The following is a 26191-nucleotide window of genomic DNA, read 5'->3' as shown; positions in this document are numbered from 1 at the left end:
AACATATGGGCTGGTGCTCAGAAGAAGTGGCGGAAGAAACTCAGTCACCTTTGTCAGCCTCTTTTTCAATAAAAAAATTATAGCTTACATGACACACAATAATGCCACCCTAGGTATTGCCGACAAATAAAATCCACATCTATAAAACCTAAGCCATGTTACAGATAAAATTTAAGTAGGTTTTGTTGCATAGATATCTGTTTTGTTAAAAGCAGGAGAACATCTACAGTGTCCCATGCATGCTACCGTTATTTACAATTAAATTATGTTAGGCAAAGTTAAATTAGTTGCATTCAACTAAAACTAAGTTAGTTAGTCAAGCGTTAGTTACATTTCAGCTGCATAAAATGCAACTCACCGGAGATCGTCTAGAAATTCGTTCACGGCTGATATCATGGTGTTTTGTGGGGCTGTGGTCACTGAAAAACATTTATGTGTGGTAAATAAGAGAAAATATAATATAATTGACTAAATATTATTAAGGCGATAAAAGATAACGCTGTCAGTATCGGACGGATCGGTAGTTCAATTCGTCACAAAACAGTCATATTGTCTATAATGGGGGTCATAATTTCAAAATATCGTCACGGAGCGAAGTAATACAAAAATGCTAGACTAAGCGATTTCGGCATTGCAATTTGCAACAGTCATATTTATCACTTTGTCTAGACCAGACACTTTGTCCCGTAAAAAACCGTTCCGTTCAAATTCGAATGTCAGACACGCAGCCGCAGCCCAGTTTTGCGGATTCCCTGGATCCCGCAGAACTGGATCACTGTGTAAAAGGGCCTTAATACCTCATTCATAAAAAACTTTTTTGCTCCATTCCGATTTTAATATTCTCTATAATTCCACAAAGATCTCAAAATTCTACACGCCTCGATGTTTAAATAACACCTATTCAATAAACTCTTGGTAGTTGTTTATTTTCGGCTATTGTTCGTCGTGTGACAAACAAGATACGGCATGAGATCCAGTCGCTATGTCATTGTTTGAAATATTTATTACTAGCTTTCCGCCCGCGGCTTCGCCCGCGTGGAATTTTGTCTGTCACAGAAAAACTTTATCGCGCGCGTCCCTGTTTCAAAAACCGGGATAAAAACTATCCTATGTTCTTTCCCGGGACTCAAACTATCTCTATGCCAAATTTCATCAAAATCGGTTGCGAGGTTTAAGCGGGAAAGCGTAACAGACAGACAGACAGACAGACAGAGTTACTTTCGCATTTATAATATTAGTTGGGATAGTCAAGTCTCAGAGAGTCGCCAAGTTCATACATAAACGGTCTAATTTTCTACCACTCAATCATGTGTAGCCAGGATCTACAGCTTGGCCGCCAAAACCCTACCAGTGAAGGTCAAGTTTGTCCCGGGGGAAAGTTGAACTGTCATTGGACCCGCAACGAAATTAATTAGATTTGAAAGATTGTCGCCTCAGTTGGGAACACGGAACCTTTGCTTTTCGTTGAACTTTCGTGACCTCTAAACATTGAGCAAACCCGTCTAAATTTTCAAGTGCATCTCATTTTTTTTAGAGATCAATAAATAACTTATTTTGATGAAAAAGTTGCAAAAAATTACATACGAATTACTTATACAATAACATGATTAAAATGATGTTTTGTTAAAGTTGATTCAAAGTCAGCCATTGCAAAAATGGTAGAAAAATTTAAAAAATTGCAATACTAATGAATGAGCGCGCGAAAATTTACAAACGTTCTATTTTACACAAGATGGCGTTTAATAATATCGTTCCGCCTATTAATACTTGGGTGTGTAATGTATGATATAACTACATATCATATAATACTTAGAGGATATAACATCAAATTATATAAAATCGTTTAATATAATAATTATTTACTATAATAAACGAATAATATAATTTTAAAACGAATAATTTTAAGACAAATAACTATTAACTGATATAAAATCGTTTGATATAATGAATGTTTTCTATAAAACTTACAATGTATACTATTTAAAACAAATAACATTCAAATCATATAAAAATAAAATGTCGAACAATCAAATGAGATAAAATTCTTTTCCTATAAAACTTAAATCATATAACTATAATAATTTTATATAAAGTTCATTTGTTATAATAAGCATTGCATGCAGCAAGCAAGCAAGCGACCAAGCAAGCAAGCTAGCAAGCAAGCTAGCATGCAGGCAAGCAAGCAGGCAAGCAAGCTAGCAAGCAGGCAAGCAAGCAGGCAAGCAAGCAAGCAAGCAGGCAAGCAAGCAAGCAAGCAAGCAAGCAAGCAAGCAAGCAGGCAAGCAAGCAAGCAAGCAGGCATGCAGGCATGCAGGCATGCAGCATGCAAATTTGACTAAAAACTTGAGACTTCTGTCACGGCTCCGGCACTGCGGGGCTCTGGCGGTCCCTCGCGTGCTAATCGTCGCAGATGGCTTTCGCTCGACACCGCGTCTTCGGCTTGCTGGCCGGCTTCGCCGGCCAGCCTCAGCCGCGGCGCCTCGCTTCCAGCCACCTGCTCCTCAGCCCGCGGGCCGCCTCGCCCCTCCGTGCCTACGCGCTTCTAAATTACACTCTAGGGGTAGGGCAGACAAGACTACGTGGAGTCGGTTTTACGGCGATTCGTTTTTGTCACTAAAGTCATTTATAAGTCAAGCTAAAGAAGAACATACCTACTTAAAGTTATATCTATCAGAAATTATATCAATTAAAGAGTATAACAAATAATATTTATAACAAGTAATGGTTATGTGAAATAATATTTATATTAAACAAAATTACATCAAATGAGTCTTAGATTAAGTAAGGTTTATATCAAATGTCTTTATGCGTTGTGATTGGTATCTGAAATGATATTATTAGAAATGATTTATTATATGAAGTAAACATTATATGTTAAAAAATTATATCAAGTGTTATTATAACATACGTTTATTATACAATATGAATGTTATTGAAATGAATTTATATCATATAAACTTATATAAACTGTCACGCACCCTTAATACTTAGGTATCCGATACTGAAACGTAGATAAGTGTAAACTTAACGGCTAGAAGAATACAATATAGGAGACACTTCAGTAGGTTCAAATACCGTGGGTATATTTGCCCAAAAGCATTAGGAGTTGAATTTGTTTTTTTAATTTTTTTTTTTTTAAGGAATCTAGGTAACTATGAAAACTCTTTAAATGGAAATAGCCGTGTGGTTGACTACGTCCATTTGTCCCATGGATTTCATAAGGCGACTAAGAAACAAATATACGAAAATCAGGCCTCCCCAACTCGTCTGGCTAGCATGGGGATTGTAAGGCAAATTCACCTTTGGTTTTGATAGAGTTGTGTTCCGGCAATGGGTGGAGACAAAATAACCTGATGAAATATGGGAATCAAGGTCAAGATAGCACTGTGGGGTCTTTCTTATGTACACACTGCCACACTGTTAACTATCCATTTCCGTTTTTGCTCTCGCTCTCATCAAATGGTGATTCTTTGCGATAGAACGAGACGACATGACAGGCAATGGATAGTTTACATTGTTGCCGATGGTACATATGCAGTTGTTTAGGAGAGAATTTTCAACAAAAATGGACATCATGGATATAGCCATTGTCGTTAAGCAGCAAGCCTACTGCCTCCATTTCTATTTCGTCCCCACCGAGAATAATTTACAATCATTGTTTGGCCGTGAGAATCTAGAGAAATGACTCATTCATTAGATTACACATAAAAAGATTAGCATAAGTCGATTTAAAATCTGGTTGTAAGGTTTCAAATGACGGTCGGATACAGTTATCTTCACTCGTTCAGACAAGGCCTGATGATAAAATTGATTCAGGTAGACAGGTTTGCAAATATCTAGATACTTTCTTAGATATTTGTACATTTTTGGACAGTCAGCGTCAAATAGTTCATAGTACACCCAAAGTAGCCAAAAAGTTCGCCTTTTTGTTATACAACTTTAATAGGGTTGTGTTGTCACTTGTCAACTTTTTGGCCGCTTTGGGTGTCACGAACTACTTGACGCGCACACTACTACACATAGTATTTTCACAAGCGTTTGACTTACTTTTAGACAGACGGATTAGTATTTATTTACTTGCCGTCGTCATAACTTTTTTGGACAGAAACCTAGTCATATTAGTTTTATTCTCTCAGTTCAATTAGCTTACCGACTACATAATGATAATGAAGTATAGACTAACTAATCAATTCGCAAGCAGTGACTAGCCAAAGCCTGCATAATAATCTGAAGGTAATGAAGCAGCAACCTTCACACCGAAATAGATGTTGTTATTAGATAATTTTAGGTTATTGCACCCATGAGCTCCACACGTGACCTTTCACCAAATCTAGATTTTATCGGCATCGTAACAAGCACCGTCTAAAATTACGTCTAAGTTTTTTTGTTATGGTTCTATTATTAACATCTGGTTTTATCGATGTACTTCAAATCACTTTAAAATTAATTGGTGACACTTTTAAATTTTAATTCTGGAGAAAAATTACATACATAGACGATGTCATCATAAGCTATGAAGACTGCATAGTTTAAAGATGATTTCTAGATAAATATGTATGAAGAGATATAAAGAAAGTGGTGACCTTAGTTCGTCTTAGATTATTACTTTCGAAATGATAATTTAAGCACGTATGTTGTATTCTGATAAAATAACAATCCGAATGGTGACAAGGTTGAAGAAAGACTTTTGTAAATTCAGCCAATTACTTGATCTCCTTCTTTTACCAAATAACCTTGCAAGTGTGAACCTACGCAACCAAAAAGGTGGAATTTGAAATCCTGTTTTAAGTGCACAACATGCGCTTTAATACCGTCAGATTTGGTCCAAAAATGTCGAAAGTGGAAATAACGACTTCCGGTCAAAAATTTGGATGACGCCTCCTGCAAAAGGGTCGTTACAAGTGACATTTGACCATTTTCATCTCGATCACCTGGCAACACTGGCAGCTACGGGGAAAAGTATTTTTTTTCGACATGGGTGTCTTTAAAGTTAATGACGGACAGAAGGAGATATATTATGGTAGAAAAAATCCAAAAATGGGGTTTGGTCGGGTATACATATTACACATGCGCTTTAATACAGTCAGCATCAAATAGTTCGTGGCACCCAAAGTAGCCTATAAGTACGCACGCAACACGTCTTCGTTACTATTGGAATAAGGTTGTGTTGTCAACTTTTTGGCCACTTTAGTTGTCACGAACTATTTGACACTGACTTTACCAAACCTAGGGGTTACTAATCTTGTAACTTGACTGTGGATAGTAGTGGGAATATATGTGGATATCCACAAGACCTGTTTTTGCTCCAAAATGTAGTCTTGAAGCCAATGTGGCGAAATGAAGAGAGAATACGTGAGGGTTAGAACAGCTAGTGTGGGTTGGAGCCAATGTATTGAACGGTCCTGCGCTGCCCGCATCCAGGCTCTTCCCGCGACCTTTACCAGATCGTCGGTCCACCTAGTAGGAGGCCTGCCCACACTACGTCTTCCAGCCCGTGGTCGCCACTCGAGAACTTTCCTGCCCCAACGGCCATCGTCTCTACGAGCTATGTGCCCCGCCACTGCCACTTGATTTTAGCAATTCTGCGAGCTATGTCGGTTACTTTGGTTCTCCTGCGGATCTCCTCATTTCTGATTCGATCACGCAGGGAAACTCCGAGCATAGCCCGCTCCATCGCCCTTTGGGTGACCTTGAGCCTTCTTATGTGGTGCATACTTTGACCCATTTATTAGCTTTTGGAGCCAAGTTTGAACCTAGCCAATATGTAGTCACAGCATTGGAATTCATATTCTTTAGAATTTGTGTCTCATGAAAAACATCGCGTTATCTCATTTTTATCGGAACGTTGCCGTATCTATGAGTGTTTGCGCAGATATCTTAAGGCAAACTTGGGTATTGCTATTGCTATTGTATAGTTAACTATAGTGTGCTAAAAATATTACGGAGAGATGTAGCAACAAGAGTGATGACAAATGAATTTCTTTCCCAATACCCAAAGAAGTTAGGTCTAAAACAAGGGTTGTTATTGAGACCTCAAATGTTTCTATAATAAAAATAATGCTATTGTATAGAATGCTAATAATTTTAAATGAGACACATTTCTTCACCAATATACCCCAAGTAATTAGACTTTATTTCCACGGCAATCCAGTTTTGCTGTGTGAACACACAAGAGTGTTTAAAATCTATATAAATAAAAAGGAATTGTTGTTCGTTAGTCTGATTAAAACTCGAGAACGGCTGGGCCGATTGAGCTGATTTTGGTTTTAAAATGTTTGTCGTAGTCCAGGGTATGTCTAAACGGTGAGCAAATAAGGAAAAATTGCGATGGCTTATTTATTGCCTTTATGTCGGAACAGAGTTCGCGGGGTCAGCTAGTTTGAAATAAAAATTCGTACTGATTGGTTTTTTGCGGGACACTGCAAACGGAATTTCCGTGTGAACGTTAATATTAAAACACGTCTACTACTAATCGGGATCCTGCTAAAAACGGGATATCTCCATGGGAACAAGCCCTAAGAGTGAAGTAGGAGTGGTCACTAACTTTAGAAGAAGTGGTGGGGCCAATATTGATACAGTCAGCGACAAATCTAACACCCAAAGTGGCCAAAAAGTTGACAACACAACCTTATTCCAATGTAACAAAGACGTGTTGCGAACTTTATGGCTACTTTGGGCGAAGAATAAGATGCGCTGTTAGCCTAGGCGCAGACCACCAACTTTCAGTTGGCCGATAGTTGAGTCGGGCTGTTAATCAGTATGGAGATGTATGAGAGTGCGCACATTACACCGATTTGGTATCGGCCTATTCTTCATACAAATTAAAATCGGGTCCAACTATCGGTCAAACTAAAAGTCGGCGGTCTGCGCCTAGGGTACAAGATAGTTATTGCAGAACTTACATAAATGAGAATATCCAGCAAGATGATTTGAATAAAATACTGTTAATTCATTGAAAAAAGAAAGCGATGAATGTAACGTTTGTTCGTTTTTTCGTTCGATTATTCTTGTGGATATAAATGATGATTTCTTAGATAAGGATAAATAAAATCATGCATGAACAAGGTATGCATGCAACACTTTTATTTAACTAAATAAGTTAAATATTAGGTAGCAGGAAGGCGCTGGACGCAGGCCGCTACCAACCGGGCAACATGGAAAGCATTGGGGGAGCCTATGTTCAGCAGTGGACGTCCTATGGCTGAGATGAAGTTGAATATTGTACAAACAGACCTCGGGCAAAACTACCCGGGACTATAGGTCTAGCGCATAATTCAGTCAGTGCCTGAGGTATGGAAGCGGCACGGGAGGGTGTTTCTGAGACGTCAAACGACAGCGAGACTTCGGATAAAATTATGCTTCAAATTTGTATGCTCTGTCCTCACGTCATAATTATGTCAATCTCACCCCTCCCGAGCCGTTCCCATACCTAAGGCACTGACTGACTTAAGCGCTAGACCTCTAAATTTTAATATATCACTATCATTGAGAGCCTGTTTCTTGATAAAAACATTCGAGAGACGATCTCAATAATCGATATTCGCCAGTGAAAGTCGTGTCTCGGATAAACGAAAGTACACACAGACGCGAAACTGCATTATAAATAAATTATACAACTTGTTTGTAGCAAATTGGAGCACACTTGACGTTTTTATCTGAGCTGCAAATAATACTGCGTTTTGTTTCTTGTATTGTATCTTGTATCTTTAAGTTTTTACCATAAAGTTAATATTCCTTCGGAATAGAGCAACAAAGAATGAGCGAGCGAGATGTCACTATCTGCAACCCTGTGTGATAAAAAGAGATGTGTGATGCTGTCATCGTCACGTCAATAGAACCATTTTTGCAAAAGATTTGACAGGCAGTGACACTAAGAGGCACAAAGAAAATTTTAATTCATAGTTTTTTATAAAAATATCGTAAAATCCTGTTTATTTTTGGAAAATTTGTTTTCTAATATAATGGTGACCTGTTCCGTCCTTGATTGTGATGTACACCAAAGGAATAATCCTGCAAAATATTCATTTCACAGGTAAATTTATTGAAATCGACACCTCCAAACTTTAGCTTTATTTTTGTGAATGCGCTTAGAATTTTAAGCACTAAGTGTGATAATTATGTTCTTTAAACATTAATTTAAGTTGTAAGCAAAGATTTCATGCTCATAATCCAGAATTTATGAATATTTTGTGTAAAGAAATAATTTTCGTTTTACACTAGGGTTGTACCACAATCGATAAATATATTTTCTGCGCTGTTTATCACAGTCACTGCTGATTATGTAGGTACATAAATGGCGTTTGTATGTGAATATAGAAAAGTATTATTTTGTAATTACCTGTTAGTTAATAAACTAAACTAAATATTACATACTAAATATAATAATAAATATGTTCATGCACACAGATGTTTGTACTGTGCGGGAATCGAACCCGCTACCTCCGGAATAGTAGTCCGTTTCGAACCACTACACTATACGGCCAACAACGATTATTACATCGTTAGAATCCTATTTTCTTACGTTATCGTCAGAATTATCATTTTTTAATTATTGTTTTACTCCTACTAATATTATAAATGCGAAAGTTTGTATGGATGTCTTGATGTTTGTAACTCTCACTCTTTCAAATAAATAAGTTGAATAATTTTAATCTTCTGAGTTTTGTTTTTATTTTCTTAGGCCACTCTCCCAATTCCCATATTTATTTATTTATTTATTTATTAAGGTACAGCAACAGATTGCAAATCATGGCTTAAAAATAAAGTACATTGAACAAAGATTAACAATTAATTTGCACTCCGATTGTAGCTGAACACAACATTCGTTTTAGTCTAGCTTTGATTTAAGTGATACAGTAATAATTCTAATAAATACATGCATGTTAGTTTACAATTTGCACTTACACAATTTAAGAAAAGATGCACGAGAAAGTGAGAAAACATCTAGATCCTTGCTAATTTCATTGTAAGCTCTACACATTCGGAACACTGGATTGTTGTACGTTACATTACATTATTCTGACATTTTGGCAGGGAAAAAAATATATACCTACAATCCCATTCCATCCTATTCTATTTATATTATTACTGTTAGGTGTTAATTAATATTTAATCGATATCGATATTCATGTGAAAAGTAACGACATACATCACTGACATGCACACATATTTATTTTTACACACACATATGACATCTCATTTTTGGTTTCGTTTGACAGCTCGTGATTGTTGCTCTATTCCGAAGGAATATTAACTTTATGGTTTTTACTGGCTTATGCACTCGGATTTGTCTGCTTGGCCTTCTTTACAGTCACAGTTCTTTCTCGTTTTAAAAAAGGTGACTGACTGACATAGTGATCTATCAACTCACAGCCCAAACCACTGGACAGATCGGGCTGAAATTTGGCATGCAGGTAGATGCAATGACGTAGGCATCCGCTAAGAAAGGATTTTACGAAACTCCACCCCTAAGGAGGTAAAACAGGATCGTACGAAGTCGCGGGCGGCCGCTAGCTATAATAACTTGTCATAAACAAAAATGTGGGGCCTATGTTCAGCAGTGGACGTCCTGTGGCTGATGATGATGATGATGAAATACAAAACCTAGGCAACATAGAAAATTTCACCCCAACCCGTCTAGCCAGCGCGTGGGAAATGTAGACTAGACTAGACCAAATCCTCCATGTGCCTCTGGTCAATTAGATCGTCATGCTCCTGCAGTGGAGAGTAAATGACCTGATGATGATATTATTGAGATCTATTTTCGGGAAAAGTACTTAGCCTATATCTTTTTCGATGATTATCTGAACCAGTTGATTCAGTGGTTTAGTCCTAAAAAGGTAAAAACAGATCATCGTCATCATCATCTCAGCCATAGGACGTCCACTGCTGAACATAGTCCTCCCCCAATGATTTCCATGTTAAAGATAGATAAACAGAGATATTTTCGCATTCATAATACATATTCTACTGGCTGTGCCCCGCGGTAAAATGCAGCGTGTCTTAATACAGGGTGTCAGCTAACTCCATACCAAATTTTATTAAAATCGCTCCAGCCGTTTAGACGTAAAGAAGTAACAAACAAAAAAAAAAAAAAAAAAAAAAACATACACACTCGCAAACTTTCGCTTTGTAATATTAGTGTGATTATTATAGTTACTGTATTTTCAATGACAGAGACACCGAGAACTTTTTAGTGCACGCAACGTGCATATTTCAACTTTTTTTTCCAAGAAAAACAATATGTTTCAATAATTAACGTATGCTTTACAACATAATTAGTATTTCAAACCAGCTTCTGCCTCGGCTTTGCCTGTGTTATCTTGTTCTTTTATACTCCGCTATCATCAAAAGAACCATTTTTTTTACCAAAAGAAACCATACAATTTCATTTAGTTATTAGTAACTTGAAAGGTGATGTTTTATAATCATATCCAATTCCAAACTCAAGTCCCCATAATACAGGATTACCTAGTTTATTATTATTATTATTATTATTATTAATTTCACCCTCCCAATATTCTTCTTTGCAATCAATAACAGCAACTTTTTATATGGTAGGTAAACGGGACTATTCCCACCTCTCGTTCCCACCGCTGCAACTTCTGTGGAGCCAGGATCTACAGCTTAACCGCCAATAACCCAACCAGTGAAGGTGAAGTTTGTCCCGGGGAAAAGTTAAACTGTCATTGGACCCGCAACGAAATTAATCAGAATAACATAGGAGGAGTTCGAAGTTAAGGATCGACTTCCCTTCAGTCCTATTTGAGTATGGAACAGCTGGTTATTTTCTTACTAGCGTGGATCTCGTTTTACTAGGGGTGGAGTTTAGCAAAATCCCGTTTTAGTGAGCACTTACGTTCTAAAAGGAACCCCCATGCAAAATTTGAGACTCCTAGCACTTGTAGTTTCTGAGATTTCGTGATGAGTGAGTGAGTCAGTGACCTTCCGTTTTTTTAAAGATATAGATTTATGTGTAGACTGACCAGACCATTCGTTTCCCTTTCAACCTGTTCATTATTCAGGCGGTGAAATACCCATGGATGTAGACAAAGGAACCTCAATATGTATATTATATGACTCAATATGCATGCTATATGACTCACGATGTTAACATTCAGGTAGGCGCCCATTCAAGGGCAGGGATTTTGCATGGAATCAGTGTCAAATAAATTGATCGAATTTATTTGCAGTTTTTTAACAATGTTTAAAATTTCAAATGCCTTCTTATTCTGACGCCTCTGTGTGGTCCAGTATGTGTAAGGTTTGATTCCTCTGAGAAGTGTTAGAAAATAAGACTAAAATGGCCGTATCTTTGGATTTACTTTATTAAGATGCTCGCTTCTTTCAAGGGACAGACACAAGTATTTGGGGTTAATTTTAAACTTGACACATTCCAAAGTTTTTGAGAGAATTTGAGAGAGAGGGTATTACAGTTCCAATGGCAGACGGACAACAAAGTGATCTTATAGGGATTCCTCTTTTCCTTTTAAGGAATAGAGGCGACCTCATTTTAGCAGGAAGGTGCTGGATGCAGGCCGCTACCAACCGGGCGATGTGGAAGTCATTAGGGGAGGTCTATGTTCAGCAGTGGACGTCCTGTGGCTGAAATGATGAAGATGATGAAGGCCTTTCGCATTACAACTGTCACGTTTTTCCACTTGTCTAGGGGGGCTGCTATGGACTCCCATAGGCTGATATTCTTGAAAGCAGAAACAGATCTCAATTTCTATCTAATAACCATTCTGTGGCTAGTAGAACGGAAAAGTCAAGTGCAGTCACAGTCATTGGCCACACACGGGTGTCGAGTAGTAAGTTATACACCGACAGCGTTCAATGCAAAGCTGGATATACACTAGAACGTTCGCTTGTAACAGAACTATTAGTCATTTGAAAGCGTGCGAACGACGCGGCTACAACTTCATACTGTGACAGTAAATCAGGGCGACTTATTTGAGTTAACGAGGAGCATTTACTGTTTTTTATTACGCAAGTAAACATTTTAAAAGAAACAAGACAAAAACAAAAATAGTGGTAATGATTGGCTTATGTAGATATCTGTTAAAGGTGCTTGCTTATACTCTTACATGGACAATTTTTAAGCAATCGTGCTTGGACACAAGAATGGATCCAAAACAATAAATCCTTGTCCAGTTGATACCCGAAGACGGATGTCACAACGCGGAGGATCGAAAGAAAGAGGCGTTGGAAAGCGAAGAGATGAAGAGGCAAGAAGCCAAGAAGGATTGTGAGTTTTTTGCGCCATGCCTCTAAAGAAATTTCTATGAGTATGGTTGACATAATTTCTCTGAATTGCCAGAGTAATGAAGCTGGCCATCAAAACCTAGTCCCATTCATCTTCATTCAATCCTTCCAAGCCTCGCAAGTTTCCAAACGAATGCTCGCGAACATTACAGCAATGTGCGACCACCTTCACCTCCGTAACTCACCACTATCGCGCTCGCGTGACAATACACTGCTGCCCGATGTTTACATACATCGGCCAATGATATTTTTATTGCGTTTCAATGACCGACTCGGAGATATGGAGGTATGTTCACTGCTTTAAGATGTCAAGGCGTTGCATGATACTGAATATACTGATGCTATTTTCTTTGCAGTTTCATTGAATTTTGTAAGAGCTTAGGTTAGTAAAATATGTGAAAACTAGCGGCCGCCCGCGACTTCGTACGGGTGGGTCCCGTTTTACCCCCTTCATCTATCTGACGCGGTTTAGATTTTTTCATACAAATGTTTTTTCCCGCTAATTCTTGTTTCCGTGAGATTTTCGGAAATTCCTTTCTTAGTGCACCTCTACGGCACCTAAGCTACGTCCCTTCCAAATTTCAAGTGCCTACGTTTAGCCTGTGCATTGATGTCAGTGAGTCAAGTTTTCCCTTTTATATATTTAGATCAGGCCTTCCCAAACCGTCTGGCCAGGGCGGGGAAATAGATCAAATTCTTGATTTGCCTCTGGGAAAGAGAGGGTCGTTCTTCCAAAGGTTGCTGTGCCCTAACTGGGTCCACATTAATTTGCTTGAATTATAAGACCTAATTGCTAATATGGTGAAGCAATTAAGTATCGAGGATTGAGTCGTTCTACCGTGGAAAAATTAACAGGCTACACTAAAAAAAAAAACTTGAAGAATACCTACTTGAAATATTTTGTAATACTTGGAATTTGGTCAACCCATTGATAAGTTATGTAAGGATATGAAAAATTTCTCATGATTTTGGTAAAAAAAAATGTCGCAATGAAGATTTTCCGACCTTCTGGACCAAAGTCCAGAAGAAGCTTGGCAAAAGCCAAACACGTTGTTAAACAATGTTTTAACTAACCAGTTTAATTCTGTGTTAGTTTATGGATATGCGGGTTAGTGACCTATAAAGCAAATGTTGGCGCCATTGACTCAGCCATTTATTAATTAATTTCTCAGTATTATCACTTGTCTCGCATCCACGTCGGTGACGTCACGAAAGTCATAATTTAGCATACAATCAGTTCCTTTGATTGTTTATAAGGTTTGTTGCCCCATTGTTACAAGAATAATGAGTGCAGACTATTATTTAGTTAAGGACTGGTATTAGAGTCCTTTAGAATCGATTTAGGGTATCCTGTTGAAGGTAGGTAGGTACTTAATGATACCTAATGCCGACGCCAAACGGGGTATAATATGTTGGCTCCAAGTCTTGAATCCAATACATCAATGTGTAGATCAGCCACGTTTATGTCCAAGGACTTCGAGGCCTTGGACCCAATGTACCCAAATGTGTAGCGCCGGATGAAATGAAACAAAAACAGCACCATGACATGAAGATTAGTCATTCCCGAGAGCATTCAAAACGTCGGAAAATCACCAATATTTCCGGCAATGATTGAAAATTTTCGGGGCATATTTCCGATTTGGGGAATGCTTAAATTCGCACTCAATAGAGACATATTGGAGTATTCAAGTCCTGGCAAATATAGGATTAGGAATCAAGTAAAATATTCCCAACCCACAAGGTGGACTGACGACATCATAAAGGTAGCAGCAAGGCGCTGGACGCAGGCCTATGTTCAGCAGTGGACGTCCTATGGCTGAGATGATGATGATTCCCAACCTTAGCAATGGTATCCAATAGGAAGATTCCAAGGATAATCTCGGTTTGGACAGACTGAGAGGTATGCAAAAATGTCACCAGATTGAAACTGGGAATTTCGAACTCCTATGTTCTTCTGATTAAATTCGTTGCGGGTCCAATGGCAGTTTAACTTTCCCCGGGACAAACTTGGCCTTCACTGGTTGGGTGGGTTATTGACGGTCACGCTGTAGATCCTGGCTACACAGGAGTTGTAGCGGTGGGAACGAGAGGTCTTTCAAGGTGGCGATGAAAACTAATACAAGGCTAGGTTTTTCATTAAAAATAAACGAGGAAAAGTATTTATTTATCACTCAATTTACTTTAAAACTGTCGTGTTCTCGAGTTAATGATTAACGTTGGACAAACAGACTAAACAAAGTTTAACAAAGTAATATTCTTCGCTTCTATTATGAACTTAAAAACTGTATCATTACGGTTTATTCAACTTGATTGAATTTTTCTTTCATTAGGAAATTGGTTGAAAGTCGTAATTTTGTAGTATTAGTTACATCGATGACATCATTATACATGTAATTTGGTTCCAAACAAACATTTTAATTTCTCTTTTTCAATTTTTTTTCTAGACGATTTAGCGTATTTGCTAAGAACAGATACAAGAGGTCACGGGTTCGATCCTTCTATAAACATTGAACGGGAATAATCCTCTCTCTTTCCTACATTGCAACTCCTGGTGGTCTAGACAAAGTGCACATTATAATCGCAAATTGGTCGAAAGGTCTTTTTTTGCATGGAGATATGACAGATTCGATTTTCGATTCGATCAAAAAGTGCAACTTGTCTAGGCTGTTAATCATAAAGGTAGCAGGAAGGCGCTGGATGCAGGCTACTCCCAACCGGTCTGGAGATTATTGGGGGAGGCCTATGTTCAGCAGTGGATGTCCTGGGCCTATGCAGCGGATGTCCTGTGACTGAAATGATGGGTGCGACACGGGAGGGTGTTTTTTGAGCCATCAAACGTCAGCGAGACTTCAGATAAGCAAGATTTGTATGTTCTGTCACATCATAATATTATGTCAATGTCACCCATCCCGTGCCGCTCCCATAACTCAGACACCGACTGAGTTAAACGCTAGATCTATAGCATGTTAAGTTTAAACTTTGCCACCTTTCAGCCACAATGTATGTGTCGTCGTATGACTCACACGGTGAATCGATTTCGAGTGCACTGACTCATTTATCGATAAAATCTACAACTTTAGCGGAAATGAGTGGACGTAAAAATTCGCATGTGAGATCAAATATATTTTTTGATATCATCCATCTTTAAGTGACAAAATAATTTGTAATGGGACTATTCGCACCTCTCGTTCCCACCGCTGCAACTCCTGTGTAACCAGGATCTACAGCTGACCTACCCCCAGTGATATAATTTGTAACTAATATTATAATTTCGTTTGTTTCAACCAAAAGATGTCCACAAAGGCCTCTCCCCCAAGGACAACGACCGATCCTGCGCTGCCCGATCGTCCTTCACATCGTCAGTCAACCGAGTGGGAGGCCTACACTACGTCTTCCCAGCATCCCAGCCCATGGTCGCCCCTTGTCTATCTAAACTTCGAGATTTGGTTGATCTATGTTTAATTTCTAAACAAATAAGATTTTTTTTTACTTTAGACTAAAGCTACTTTTTTGCGGGTTTAATTTTCCCTCGGGACAAACTTGACCTTCACTGGTTGGGTTTTGGCGGACAAGCTGTAGATCCTGGCTACACAGGAGTTGCAGCGGTGGGAATGAGAGGTAGGAATAGTCCCGCGCCATCAGCTCATAAAGTAGGTACTCTTTCAACAACAAATCGAAGTACTACCTAGTCCTTGATCAAGAACAGTTTCAGAATCACTGAATTAGTGACTAGTCTAGTCAATACTATCTCAGATCTAATCTATAAATCTTGTACAACGCTATGAATAACTATGTTTTTTGCATCGAGATGAATCTATTGAATGTATGCAGTCATGAATGTTCGACAGCACATCATACTATACATTTTTATTGGAAAATGGCATTTATTGTGCCTATACAATAAGATTCCACACTGTTTTCGCTAGTGTTTGTCTGTACAACAACTATGGGAGATCCGTTAATTATGATTATGGATTAAAAATATTCAAATAGAAAAAAACGATTTGTGTGATGGTGTTGGTCCAATTTATCATTTAAATTACTTTTTCTCGCGAATTAGCTGAGATATCATAAAAAGTTGCTTTAACGTGACTATTCCCACCTCTCATTCCCACCGCTGCAACTCCTGTGTAGCCAGGATCTACAGCTTGACTGCTTATAAAAACCCAACCAGTGTAAGATGGCCAATTCCTCTGTGGTTGTGGATTCCGGGTGAAGCTCACTTCCACCTTCTGCCTGATCATCACTTTCTATCAGGTGAGATGCAGGCCAAGAGCTTCATTGTGTAGTGGTTAAATAATTTGAGTTTTTTTTATACTCAAGATAGGACTGACATTATATTTTGTCATTTAGTCATGTGCCTCATCCACTTATTTAGGTATTTATCCAAATAAAAATGTCATATTAAGGCTTGGTATTTCTGCTAAAGTAGGTATTTCGCGCTGTCAAAATCTGCGCGCGCAATACTTCGCCGAAGACAGCGCGCCAAAGAGCTCCCGCCACAATTTCCAGCTAGATAGTATAGAAATACGCAGTTGGTTAGGTTAGGTCGACTTCCTTCCCTTCAAGCGTCACACTCACAACACTTTCTAATACAAATCATATCCAAGTGATACAAATTAAAACACCTTACAGACTTTTTGGGAATATATTCTAGAATCGAATAAATATGAAATATAACTGCAGAAGTAAACACGGTTCAAAGTGGCCGAGGCGTCGCCTGACCTTCTGGAAGTTCTGCGCCGGCTTAAAGAATTTCAAGATTACGTCACCCGACCTATCGGTAGGCCCTTGGAAGCTTGAGCGACTGGAAAAACATTTTATGATAAGTTACTCTTAGTAGCGATTATTTAGAGCTTGGATAATAAATTATAGTTGTTGCAATTCACGAAGCTTTGCATGTGGTTAATAACATTAATCAGTACACGCATTGATTTTGTTCAGTCTCTTTGTTTATTAATAAATAAAAATATCATACTAAAATTGCAGAAACATATTAATTGTTTGTATTGGTCTGGGTGTTTTCTTTCTATAATATGTATGACGTATGTACGGGGTTCTGTATCGAAAATTACTATGAGCATCACACGCGGTTACCTGCTTACCTCTGTGCACTCATGGGAGTTTAAGCAGAGGTCCCTAGAGTTTGACTTTGAGCTTTGTTTATAGGCATTACGAAGCAGACTGATGGGAAACTGCACTGTCTTGAATTCGAAAGGGCAATTTGACGGTGTTAGGGGAATTCTAGAAATAAATACAGAGTCTCCTCATTGAGATTGAGACATTTCAATTTGAGATTTCACTTGACATTGAACACAATCTGACATGGAGTTTTCAAACACTTGTAAAAATAAAAAGTAATTAAATCAAAGGCACTAAGTAGTATTGATATCAACTTCGAAGAAAATGACTGCCAAAATTACTTTCTACCTGTTCCACACGTCTTTCATGAATTATATTAAGGAATTGTTAAGCTAAATTTCAAGTAGATTGAACCAAGGAATCACTTTGTCCCATACAAACTTTGCCCCCGTTTTTCACCCCCTTCATTTCATGACCCCATTTCGGAAAATCTTTTCTTATGAGATGCCTACGTCATACAAAGAACACACCTTCCAACTTTCAGGTCTCTACGATATCCGTCAGTCATTTAGGACAAAGCATTTTCATTAGTTGTCCAATACTCTATCGTTCCAGGTATGTCATTGACAGGAGGGCGCTACTTTCTTAATGGGTTATTCATTAGTCCCAACTTTATGCCACTTGACATTTCAGAATCGTTTGACTTTAGATACCTAAGTGATTTGATATTCGGAGTCTTTTAATGAAATCAAGTTCTGAAATAACTTGAGGTGTTGTACCCGATCAAGCTTTTCATTGCAGGACAGTTAAATGGTTTTATTATTAGTTTCTTCTCTAAGTCTTAATTTGTCAGAGTAGGTAAAGGCTCCATGAGAGCAAAATTTAGCATTATAATATAGTTTTTAATTTTTTTCTTGAAATATTTGACGCCTTGTAATCTCTCGTTAATATAGGTCCACACAAATAAATAATGTTTGACTTCGACTTTAATAATTATGCTCTTACATAATTATAAATAAACTAGGTTTCCGCCCGCTGCTTCGCCCGCGTGGAATTTCTCGGTTTTTATATAATCTATTACACTCAGATATAATGTGGCTTTCTATTGGTGAAAGATTTTTTAAAATCGGTTCAGTAGATCCCGAGATTACCCCTTACAATTTAACAAATATACAAACACACAAACTTTACCTCTTTATAATATTAGATATAAATAGGTAATTTGAAACCCTATTTTGTTTTATTCTTTTTTTTATTTTAAATATTTCACAATCCAAACTAATATTTACTGTAAGTAAATGCTAAATATTAAATATTAGTTTGGATTGTGAAATATCCTACTAATATTATAAAGGCGAAAGTTTGGGTGTCTAGATGTCATGATGTCTGGATGTTTGTTACTCTTTCACGCAAAAACTACTGAACGGATTTTGTTGAAACTTCACAGTATTATTGTTTATAACCCAGATTAACATTATGACGATATGTGGCAAATAAATTTCAATAAATAAATAAGACGTGTCTAAAAAGCGCCATCTATCGTCATTGGTTAAAATCTACAGCACTGGACAAACTACGGTATGATGTTCGTAAATATTCATTCGGGGGAAGCCGTGAAACGCCATCTATCAACAACGAAGTAAAACATCATATCTAACGGGGGTAAAACGAAGTCGCGGGCTGCCGCTTGTTTATAATAGGTAGCTTTCCCTCCGCAACCTTATTGGTATTCCATGTATGTGTCTTTTAACTGATTTCTGTTAAACATTTCATGTAAAATTTGTCCAGCTATAACTCTATTTACATCTGCATCTGTAAGCAAGGATTCATGTTCTCCAGCCCAGATGCCGAGTACAGAATCGTCTTTCAGTGACGTGCAGCTGCCCCTATATTTGACCTAATTTTTATTATTTATTTGTGTCATTGTGCTCTTCTAAAGAGTGTAAGACGATTCAAATTCAAATTCAAATTCAAATAATTTATTTGTGAAACACAGGTAAGCAGTATGATGTACAAACAAAATATGTGTTCAAGCCGTGATCAGCCTTGTCGGCATACAAATGTTAAAGCGTGATTTTAAGTATAATATTATGTTAAAGAAAAGTAATAATGAGCAAATTAAATGTCAAAATCATAAATGTCAACTGACATTTATGATTTTGACATTTAATTTATTTAACTAAATAATTTGCAAGATTAAAATAAATTAATGCAGGGCAGTCAATCGGATATTAGAGTCAATATTGTCAAGGAAGAAATTGTAGAAAAACTTTATTTAAATTGTAGGAACTCATGTACTGAATAAAAACTGTTACGGACCAATGTAGATTATATGTAGGTACTATAAAAATGTAATTTTAACTCATTGGTTTTGTCTCATATTTGAGGAATGTACTATGTATCATGAGTAGGGTCTTAGTTTAAAAGGATGCCAACGATTTAAATTTCAATAGGTAGACAAAATTCATAATTCTTAATTATCAAAAATTTTAGCTTTCTCCAGTAACACTGATGTTATTATACTGTGACTCATCAAAGTCATCATTGTCAAAAATATTGACAAATCGCGAACTGTCACGACCAAAAAACTGACACGCGTCCGTCCTCCGTAAGCGCCACCGCGCGACTGATTGAGATTGTCCAAGCCGTCATGGGCGATTTTTTCCACATTTTTTAACATAGTAACTAAATAAGAGCCAATATAAAAATTTCATCCGTTAAAAGCCCTCAAGTTATTTCTGAACTTTAGTTTAGTAAAAGATTCAGAATCTGAAATCGCTTATTTAAAAAATAAAACCATAAATAGAAAACGAATAGAGGTAACTTTGGGAATTTATTCTATCGAGTCAACTTCATCAAATCGTGTTTCCATCCGTTAATAGCCCTAGAAAATATCCTCAACTATGCCCAAATAAAATCTTAGCCTTTAATTTTACTGTTTAGTACCTCAAAAATGAAAAATGAAAACCTCATTTTCGCCATTTTCACTGCTACCCGGCCTTAACCCAATGATTACCATGAGAATGTCTTCGAGTATGTAAATGTACGTACATCGCGAGAGCGTTTCATTGTTTTAAGAATTAACTAAAAAGGCCTTGGGGACTAATTAAATGCACACTTTCCTCTCGTTAAATTACTTTAAGTACACCACAGTTAAGTTTGGGTGACAGTAGGTTTGAACAAATATCTTGTTGTTCTATAGAAAAAAGAAATAAAGGCTTGTTTCGTATATTCGCGAGAAGGGCAGGACCGGGCGTGGTGGAAATTTTTAAGGTCTTTCGCCCGTATTCACAAACGATGCTTGCTTAAGTGAAGCAGCAAATCGAACGCACAGCGTTGAATAGAGCTCTGTAATTAGTTCGAGTGTCACAGTGTGCGTCCACGCGCACTGTGAGACCTCATAGTAATGTTTGTGAATACGGGCGTGAATCTAGATGATGGGACGTCCGTGGAAGACGTCTTGGTCGTCTCTCGTATCCAAGGCGCCGGACACTAAGCGTCAGAGGGAACCGACGGCAAGTAGGGATTGGGTCAGAAACTAGACACCATAGAAAATCTAGGTATTGTTCGAGGCTCACCGGTGAGCCATGGCGTCCAACGTGTTAACTTTTATCCAGGGACAAACTTGGCCTTCATGAGTTGGGTTTTTATTGGCGGTCAAGCGGTAAATCCTGGCTACACAGGAGTTGCAGCGGTGGGAACGAGAGGTGGGAATAGTCCCGTTACCTACTTCTACATTCTTCTCATTAAATTGGTTACGGATTCCAAGACAGTGGGATATCCTTGGGACTGGGAACGAGAGGTGAACCCCTCTCGTTTTAAAGTTAAATAGACCAAAAGTCTACAGTACATCATCTATTCAAATTTGATCACCTGGATTTGATCACCCAGGTGATCAAAATGGACTCCAGGCGACTTCGGTGTCCTTTGATCACCCTCGGATAAAATCATCAATTTCTGTGACCACGGCTACAGCACAGCAGCCGAAACATCAAGCCATGAGTACATAATGTAACTCATTAATGGTAATAAACGTCGCGTTAAGACCCGTGTCTTCGTTTTAGTTAAGATCACCTAGGTGAGTGGACTTCTTATCCATGGGTGATTAAAGAACACCAAAGTATCGCCTGGAGCCCATTTTGATCACCCATGTGACACACCAGACCAGAATTTTTCTTTACTGAATGGGAGGAGTGAACCCACCACTCAAACCTTCACTGTGCCATCGTTTTAACACCTTATCATGGGTATTTAAACAAACGTACGAGTGATCTTAAGTGTTACTTGATAAGGACCAGTTTCCATTGCAATTCCAATTAAAAGTGAAAACGGGAATTTTAAATTTTGTGCGTTTCTCTGATGTTACGAGTACTTGAGATTTATGTAAACCAGATGAATTTATACAAGTTTGGACTGTTGGACACAAACATAAGGCCAAGACCGATTCTTCACATTGGTGGATTGGACTATAAACTTACTAGCGGCCGCCCGCGACTTCGTACGCGTGGATCCCATTTTACCCCCTTAGGGGTGGAGTTCCGTAAAATCCTTTCTTAGCGCAGCCTACGTCATAACATCTACCTGCATGCCAAATTTCAGCCCGATCCGTCTATGGTTTGGGCTGTGCGTTGATAGATCACTATGTCAGTCAGTCAGTCACCTTTTGAGTGTATGTATGTATATTATTATTTAAATAGGTACCTATTTAGATTTGGAGCCAATGTGTGGTACCGAATTATATTATCGTAAAAATATAATAAGGCCTTTCACACACGGTACCTTATTACGATAAAATAAGTTGATTTGGTTTGGATTGTTTTATGAACTTAACTAACTCACTTTTCGTAGTTTCGTCAGTATAATTTTCAAACTGCTTATGTTCATTTGTGGAAACTTTACAGGAGGAAATAAAAACAGATTATTTTTCATAGTTAAGGTACTAAATACTAATTGAAATATAATGATGTACTAATTGAAATATTATTACAATAATGATTCATTATAATATGTCAATTAGTACCTTATTATACCAATATGATTTCAATAACTAAACTGAAAAATAAACAGTTTTTATTTCCTCCTGTATACTTTGCACAAATGGACCTAAGCAGTTTGAAAATTAGGCTGAGGTTTTGTTACGTTCGTTATATTAGTTCGTTCGGACGGGACTATTCCCACCTCTCGTTCCCACCGCTGCAACTCCTATGTAGCCAGGGTCTACAGCTTGACCGCCAATAACCCAACCAGTGAGGGTCAAGTTTGTCCCGGGGGAAAGTTCGTTTGTGTCAGCCAAATGAATGACGTCCACTCTTGGACAAAGGCCAAAGGTTTCCCAAGTTTGCCAAGGATTTCCACAACGATCGGTCCTGCGATGGCCGCATCCAGGTACTTCCTGCGACCTTCACCAGATCGTTGGTCCATCTAGGGGGGCGTCCATTAATTACGTGAGACAATTTTGGCAATTTTTCAACTCCCCCGCCCCCCTTGGTGAGATTTGGTGAGATTTTTCCAGACCCCCTCCCCCTCCCCACAATCTCACGTGAGATTTCTTAAAATACATATTTGCAATATAAGGGTTAGCTTCGATTAGGATTTAATATTAAAAAAACCGTTTCTTCTAATTTCTTTATTGTTTAATCGGTTCAGAATAAAAAAATAATAATTTATCATTATCATTTTAAAATAGGTATATTTATTTTTTTAATTTAAAATAATCCAGTTTTCTCACAATTTGACCATTTTTCTTGCTGATTACGTGATATTTGTCGAGACCACCCTCTCCTCTACATGAGATTTAGTGAGATTTTTCTTGACCCCTCCCTCCCCTAAACGTCTCACGTAATTAATGGACGCTCCCTAGTGGAAGGGCACTACGTCTTTCTGCCTGCCCGTTGTCGTCTTTCGAGAATTTTTAAAAATAGTCCTTAACATACTGGTTTTTTGCAATGTTTGCTATTGATCGTTCGATTATCCTGCGATGCGACTCAGTATAGGATAGGTATAAAGATAGTCTTCTAACAGATCTCAGAATCCCCATATCCGAAAAGAATGAATTGTATTGCTTTCTGCAAGCGAAACTATTGTAGATGGACTTACGAGATTATCCATTGTCAATTTAATGCAAAAATATATACGAATAACTTATATCGTTTATATTATTGTTATAGATTGAGATCAGTGGCGTGTATCGACTATTCAGTCTTTATACAGTCATCAGACTATACAATTTTGTTGCAAAGTAGCCTGTGTTACAAGGAGATAAGACGCTTCTATGTTGAGCTTAATAAGCCGTCGTTTAATAAGCTGACGCGCACTAATCAGTTGCAGTAGAAAAAGAAAGTAATGTGTAATAAAATAATTACTTATTTTTAACGAATTGATTTCTAGTTGATGAGTGATGCAATGAGTAAGTATTTGAAAGACATCAGTGAGATTGAAAAAAAAATATACGCTTTTCGTCCCCTTTTTTCCGTCGGGGATTAAGGACTATTCCCACCCGTCGTTCCCACCACTGCAACTCCTATGTAGCCAGGATTTACAGCTTGACCGCCAATAAAAACCTAACCAGTGAAGGTCTAGTTTGTCTCGGTGGAAAGTTAAACTGTCATTGGACTCGCAACGAAATTAATCAGAAGAAGAAGAAGAAGTTATAGTTCGACTTCCCTCCAGTGCAAAGCGGATGACAGTCGGGAGATCTTTGCACATTAGGCCAAGGGGGTGGCCAGTGGGTAATGTGGGACTCTCTCGAGAAGGGTGAGGGCCCCACTAAAACCCGACGGTGTCTTCCGGAGCCTTTTAAAACGGAGCCGCGAGTTGATGTCCTAACTTGGACATATTCTATTGTAATGTCCGCGGCTCCGTCTGAGTTTGGCTCGATCGACGGCTAAGAGGGGAATGGTCAATCCAAAGGGTAAATTCGCGATTTCGAAATTGAAAGTGTCACGATCACGAATGTTACTTTGTCTATGCTCTATTATGAAAAGACAAAACTTGATTGAAATTGAATACCTACCTCTTCGTCATTTTAATGTTGGATAGTCGACACGAAATTTTGCGTAGGTATTTTTCTCGAAAATATTGACATCATAAACTACCTACCTACTGTAGAATCCTATTTTTGAGTGGGAAAATCATCACAACAAAGGCGCGCCGATTTACCGTAGGATTAGGGTTTCGCTACTTCAATTCCTAGGGACAACTAAGAAAACCTATTGTTACTGGCCAAGCTTATGCTAAAGTTACTTTTTTGTTGTGGCCGAATTTCATTAATATTCTCGAGATATTCCTACTTACAAACATTAATTAAGATTATTTCATAAATTGTGACAAAAAAATTACAGTGGTATTGAGAACCTCCTCCTTTTTTGAAGTCGGTTAAAAACCAAGTTTGCGCCTGGCCTTAGATGTTGACTTAATTTTGATCGATTGACAGTTGACGTAGAAAATTAATAAATTGTAAATAAATAAATGTCAGAAAAAGTTAGGTTAAATATGGAAATTCATATTAATTACTGTTATAAACGTACAAAATAATTATCCAATAAGTTTCAAAACTTATTTCTTGTTCGAATTTAAATTAGAATAATATTAGATTCGTTTAATAAACAACTTTATAGCAAAAATAAGCATAAAATTGTCGGTCTGTACAAATACATTGTGAACTCAGCTGCTCAATTCTCAATGCACTCGGTCAAAAAAGTCCTCGAAAACCTTACGCGAAAAACCAGTTTGCAAAAAAATCTCGCGACTGCGAACCGGCGCGGTGTTTTTTACGCTTATTTGCACTAATTTAATCAATAACACACGCATCAAACGCTCACTGTAAACACGAAATTTATTAGCAAAAACATCACTTACCTTTTCACAAATGTGTCACACAAATAATCCGTGATAAAACTGAGAAAACAGGTGTTTTAAAATGCAATCGGAAAGCGCACTCGTGACCTAGCGGGCATTACCACTCGCAATGCTGCCAACGTGACCACAAACGTGACTGAACTAATTTGAAGTTTTGTCATTGTCTGTCATTGTTGTGCAGTTGGCAGCGGTGAAAACTGATGTTGCTACACACTGAAAAAACTACTAATTTGACAAATTTAATATTAATTGACATAGATTTTTTTTTGTGATTTTGAAATAAATAAATAAGAACTGGTAAAGAAAAAAGAAAGACGAGACGAGACCCTGTATGCACCTATTTATATTAATTTCATAAGTAAGATATAAGTTTAAAAACATAAATTATTGTCATGATGCCCCAATGAACTTCGTATAACGTTCATCAGAAATAATGTAGGATTCTAATGGTTACATCATTTTTCAAATCGGTCCAGTAGTTTCGGAGCCTATTCCAATACAAACAAAACCGGCCAAGTGCGAGTCGGACTCGCGCACTGAGGGTTCCGTACCATTGATTTATGAAATTAAAATTGTTATTTTTTATTTAAGTTATTAGTATGAAAGATTACGCGGTAATAAGCGGTTTACGATTTACGAGGTATTAAAAAAAAACTAGTTACTAGATCTCGTTCAAAACAATTTTCGTTGGTAGTTTTTATAGTAATGTACTTACATCATTTATGTTTTTTTTAGATTTTTCATTTTCTTATTTTAGAAGTTAGAGGGGGGGGACAAACTTTTTTCCACTTTGGAAGCGTCTGTCACGCAAACTATTCGGTATAGAAAAAAAATATTTTAGAAACCTCGATATCATTCTTGAAGACCTATCCATAGATACTCCACACGTATGTGTTTGACGAAAAAAAAATTTTGAGTTTCAGTTCTAAGTATGGGGAGCCCCCAATATTTATTATTATTTTTTTATTTTTGCATCAAAATCTTAATG

General features: G+C 37.7%; 1 protein-coding gene and 1 long non-coding RNA gene across 3 annotated transcripts in view; one reads left to right on the top strand and one right to left on the bottom strand.

Annotated features, from left to right (window-relative positions):
• LOC135085666 (juvenile hormone esterase-like) overlaps window positions 1–25341 on the bottom strand; it is a 42495-nt gene extending 17154 nt beyond the window's left edge. The window contains exons 1-2 of one of the 2 annotated variants that reach the window (XM_063980455.1): window positions 25204–25341; window positions 359–419 (exon numbers count right to left, since the gene is read on the bottom strand). In XM_063980455.1, the coding sequence (XP_063836525.1) occupies window positions 359–396 (38 nt within the window). In that variant the 5' untranslated portion in view covers window positions 397–419; window positions 25204–25341. The remainder of the gene's footprint in view (window positions 1–358; window positions 420–25203) is intronic. The other variant, XM_063980456.1, reaches the window with a different exon arrangement.
• Window positions 7716–8651, top strand: LOC135085645 (uncharacterized). The gene is made up of 2 exons (XR_010260182.1): window positions 7716–8032; window positions 8407–8651. It is a non-coding gene; the product is annotated as an uncharacterized LOC135085645 (long non-coding RNA).
• Window positions 25342–26191: the final 850 nt, after the last annotated feature.

This window comes from Ostrinia nubilalis, chromosome 29, assembly GCF_963855985.1.
Source record: "Ostrinia nubilalis chromosome 29, ilOstNubi1.1, whole genome shotgun sequence".
NCBI classification, from domain to species: Eukaryota; Metazoa; Arthropoda; class Insecta; order Lepidoptera; family Crambidae; genus Ostrinia; species Ostrinia nubilalis.
The sequence above is the reverse complement of the archived record's forward strand: the minus strand, read 5'-3'. Positions and strand labels throughout refer to the sequence as shown.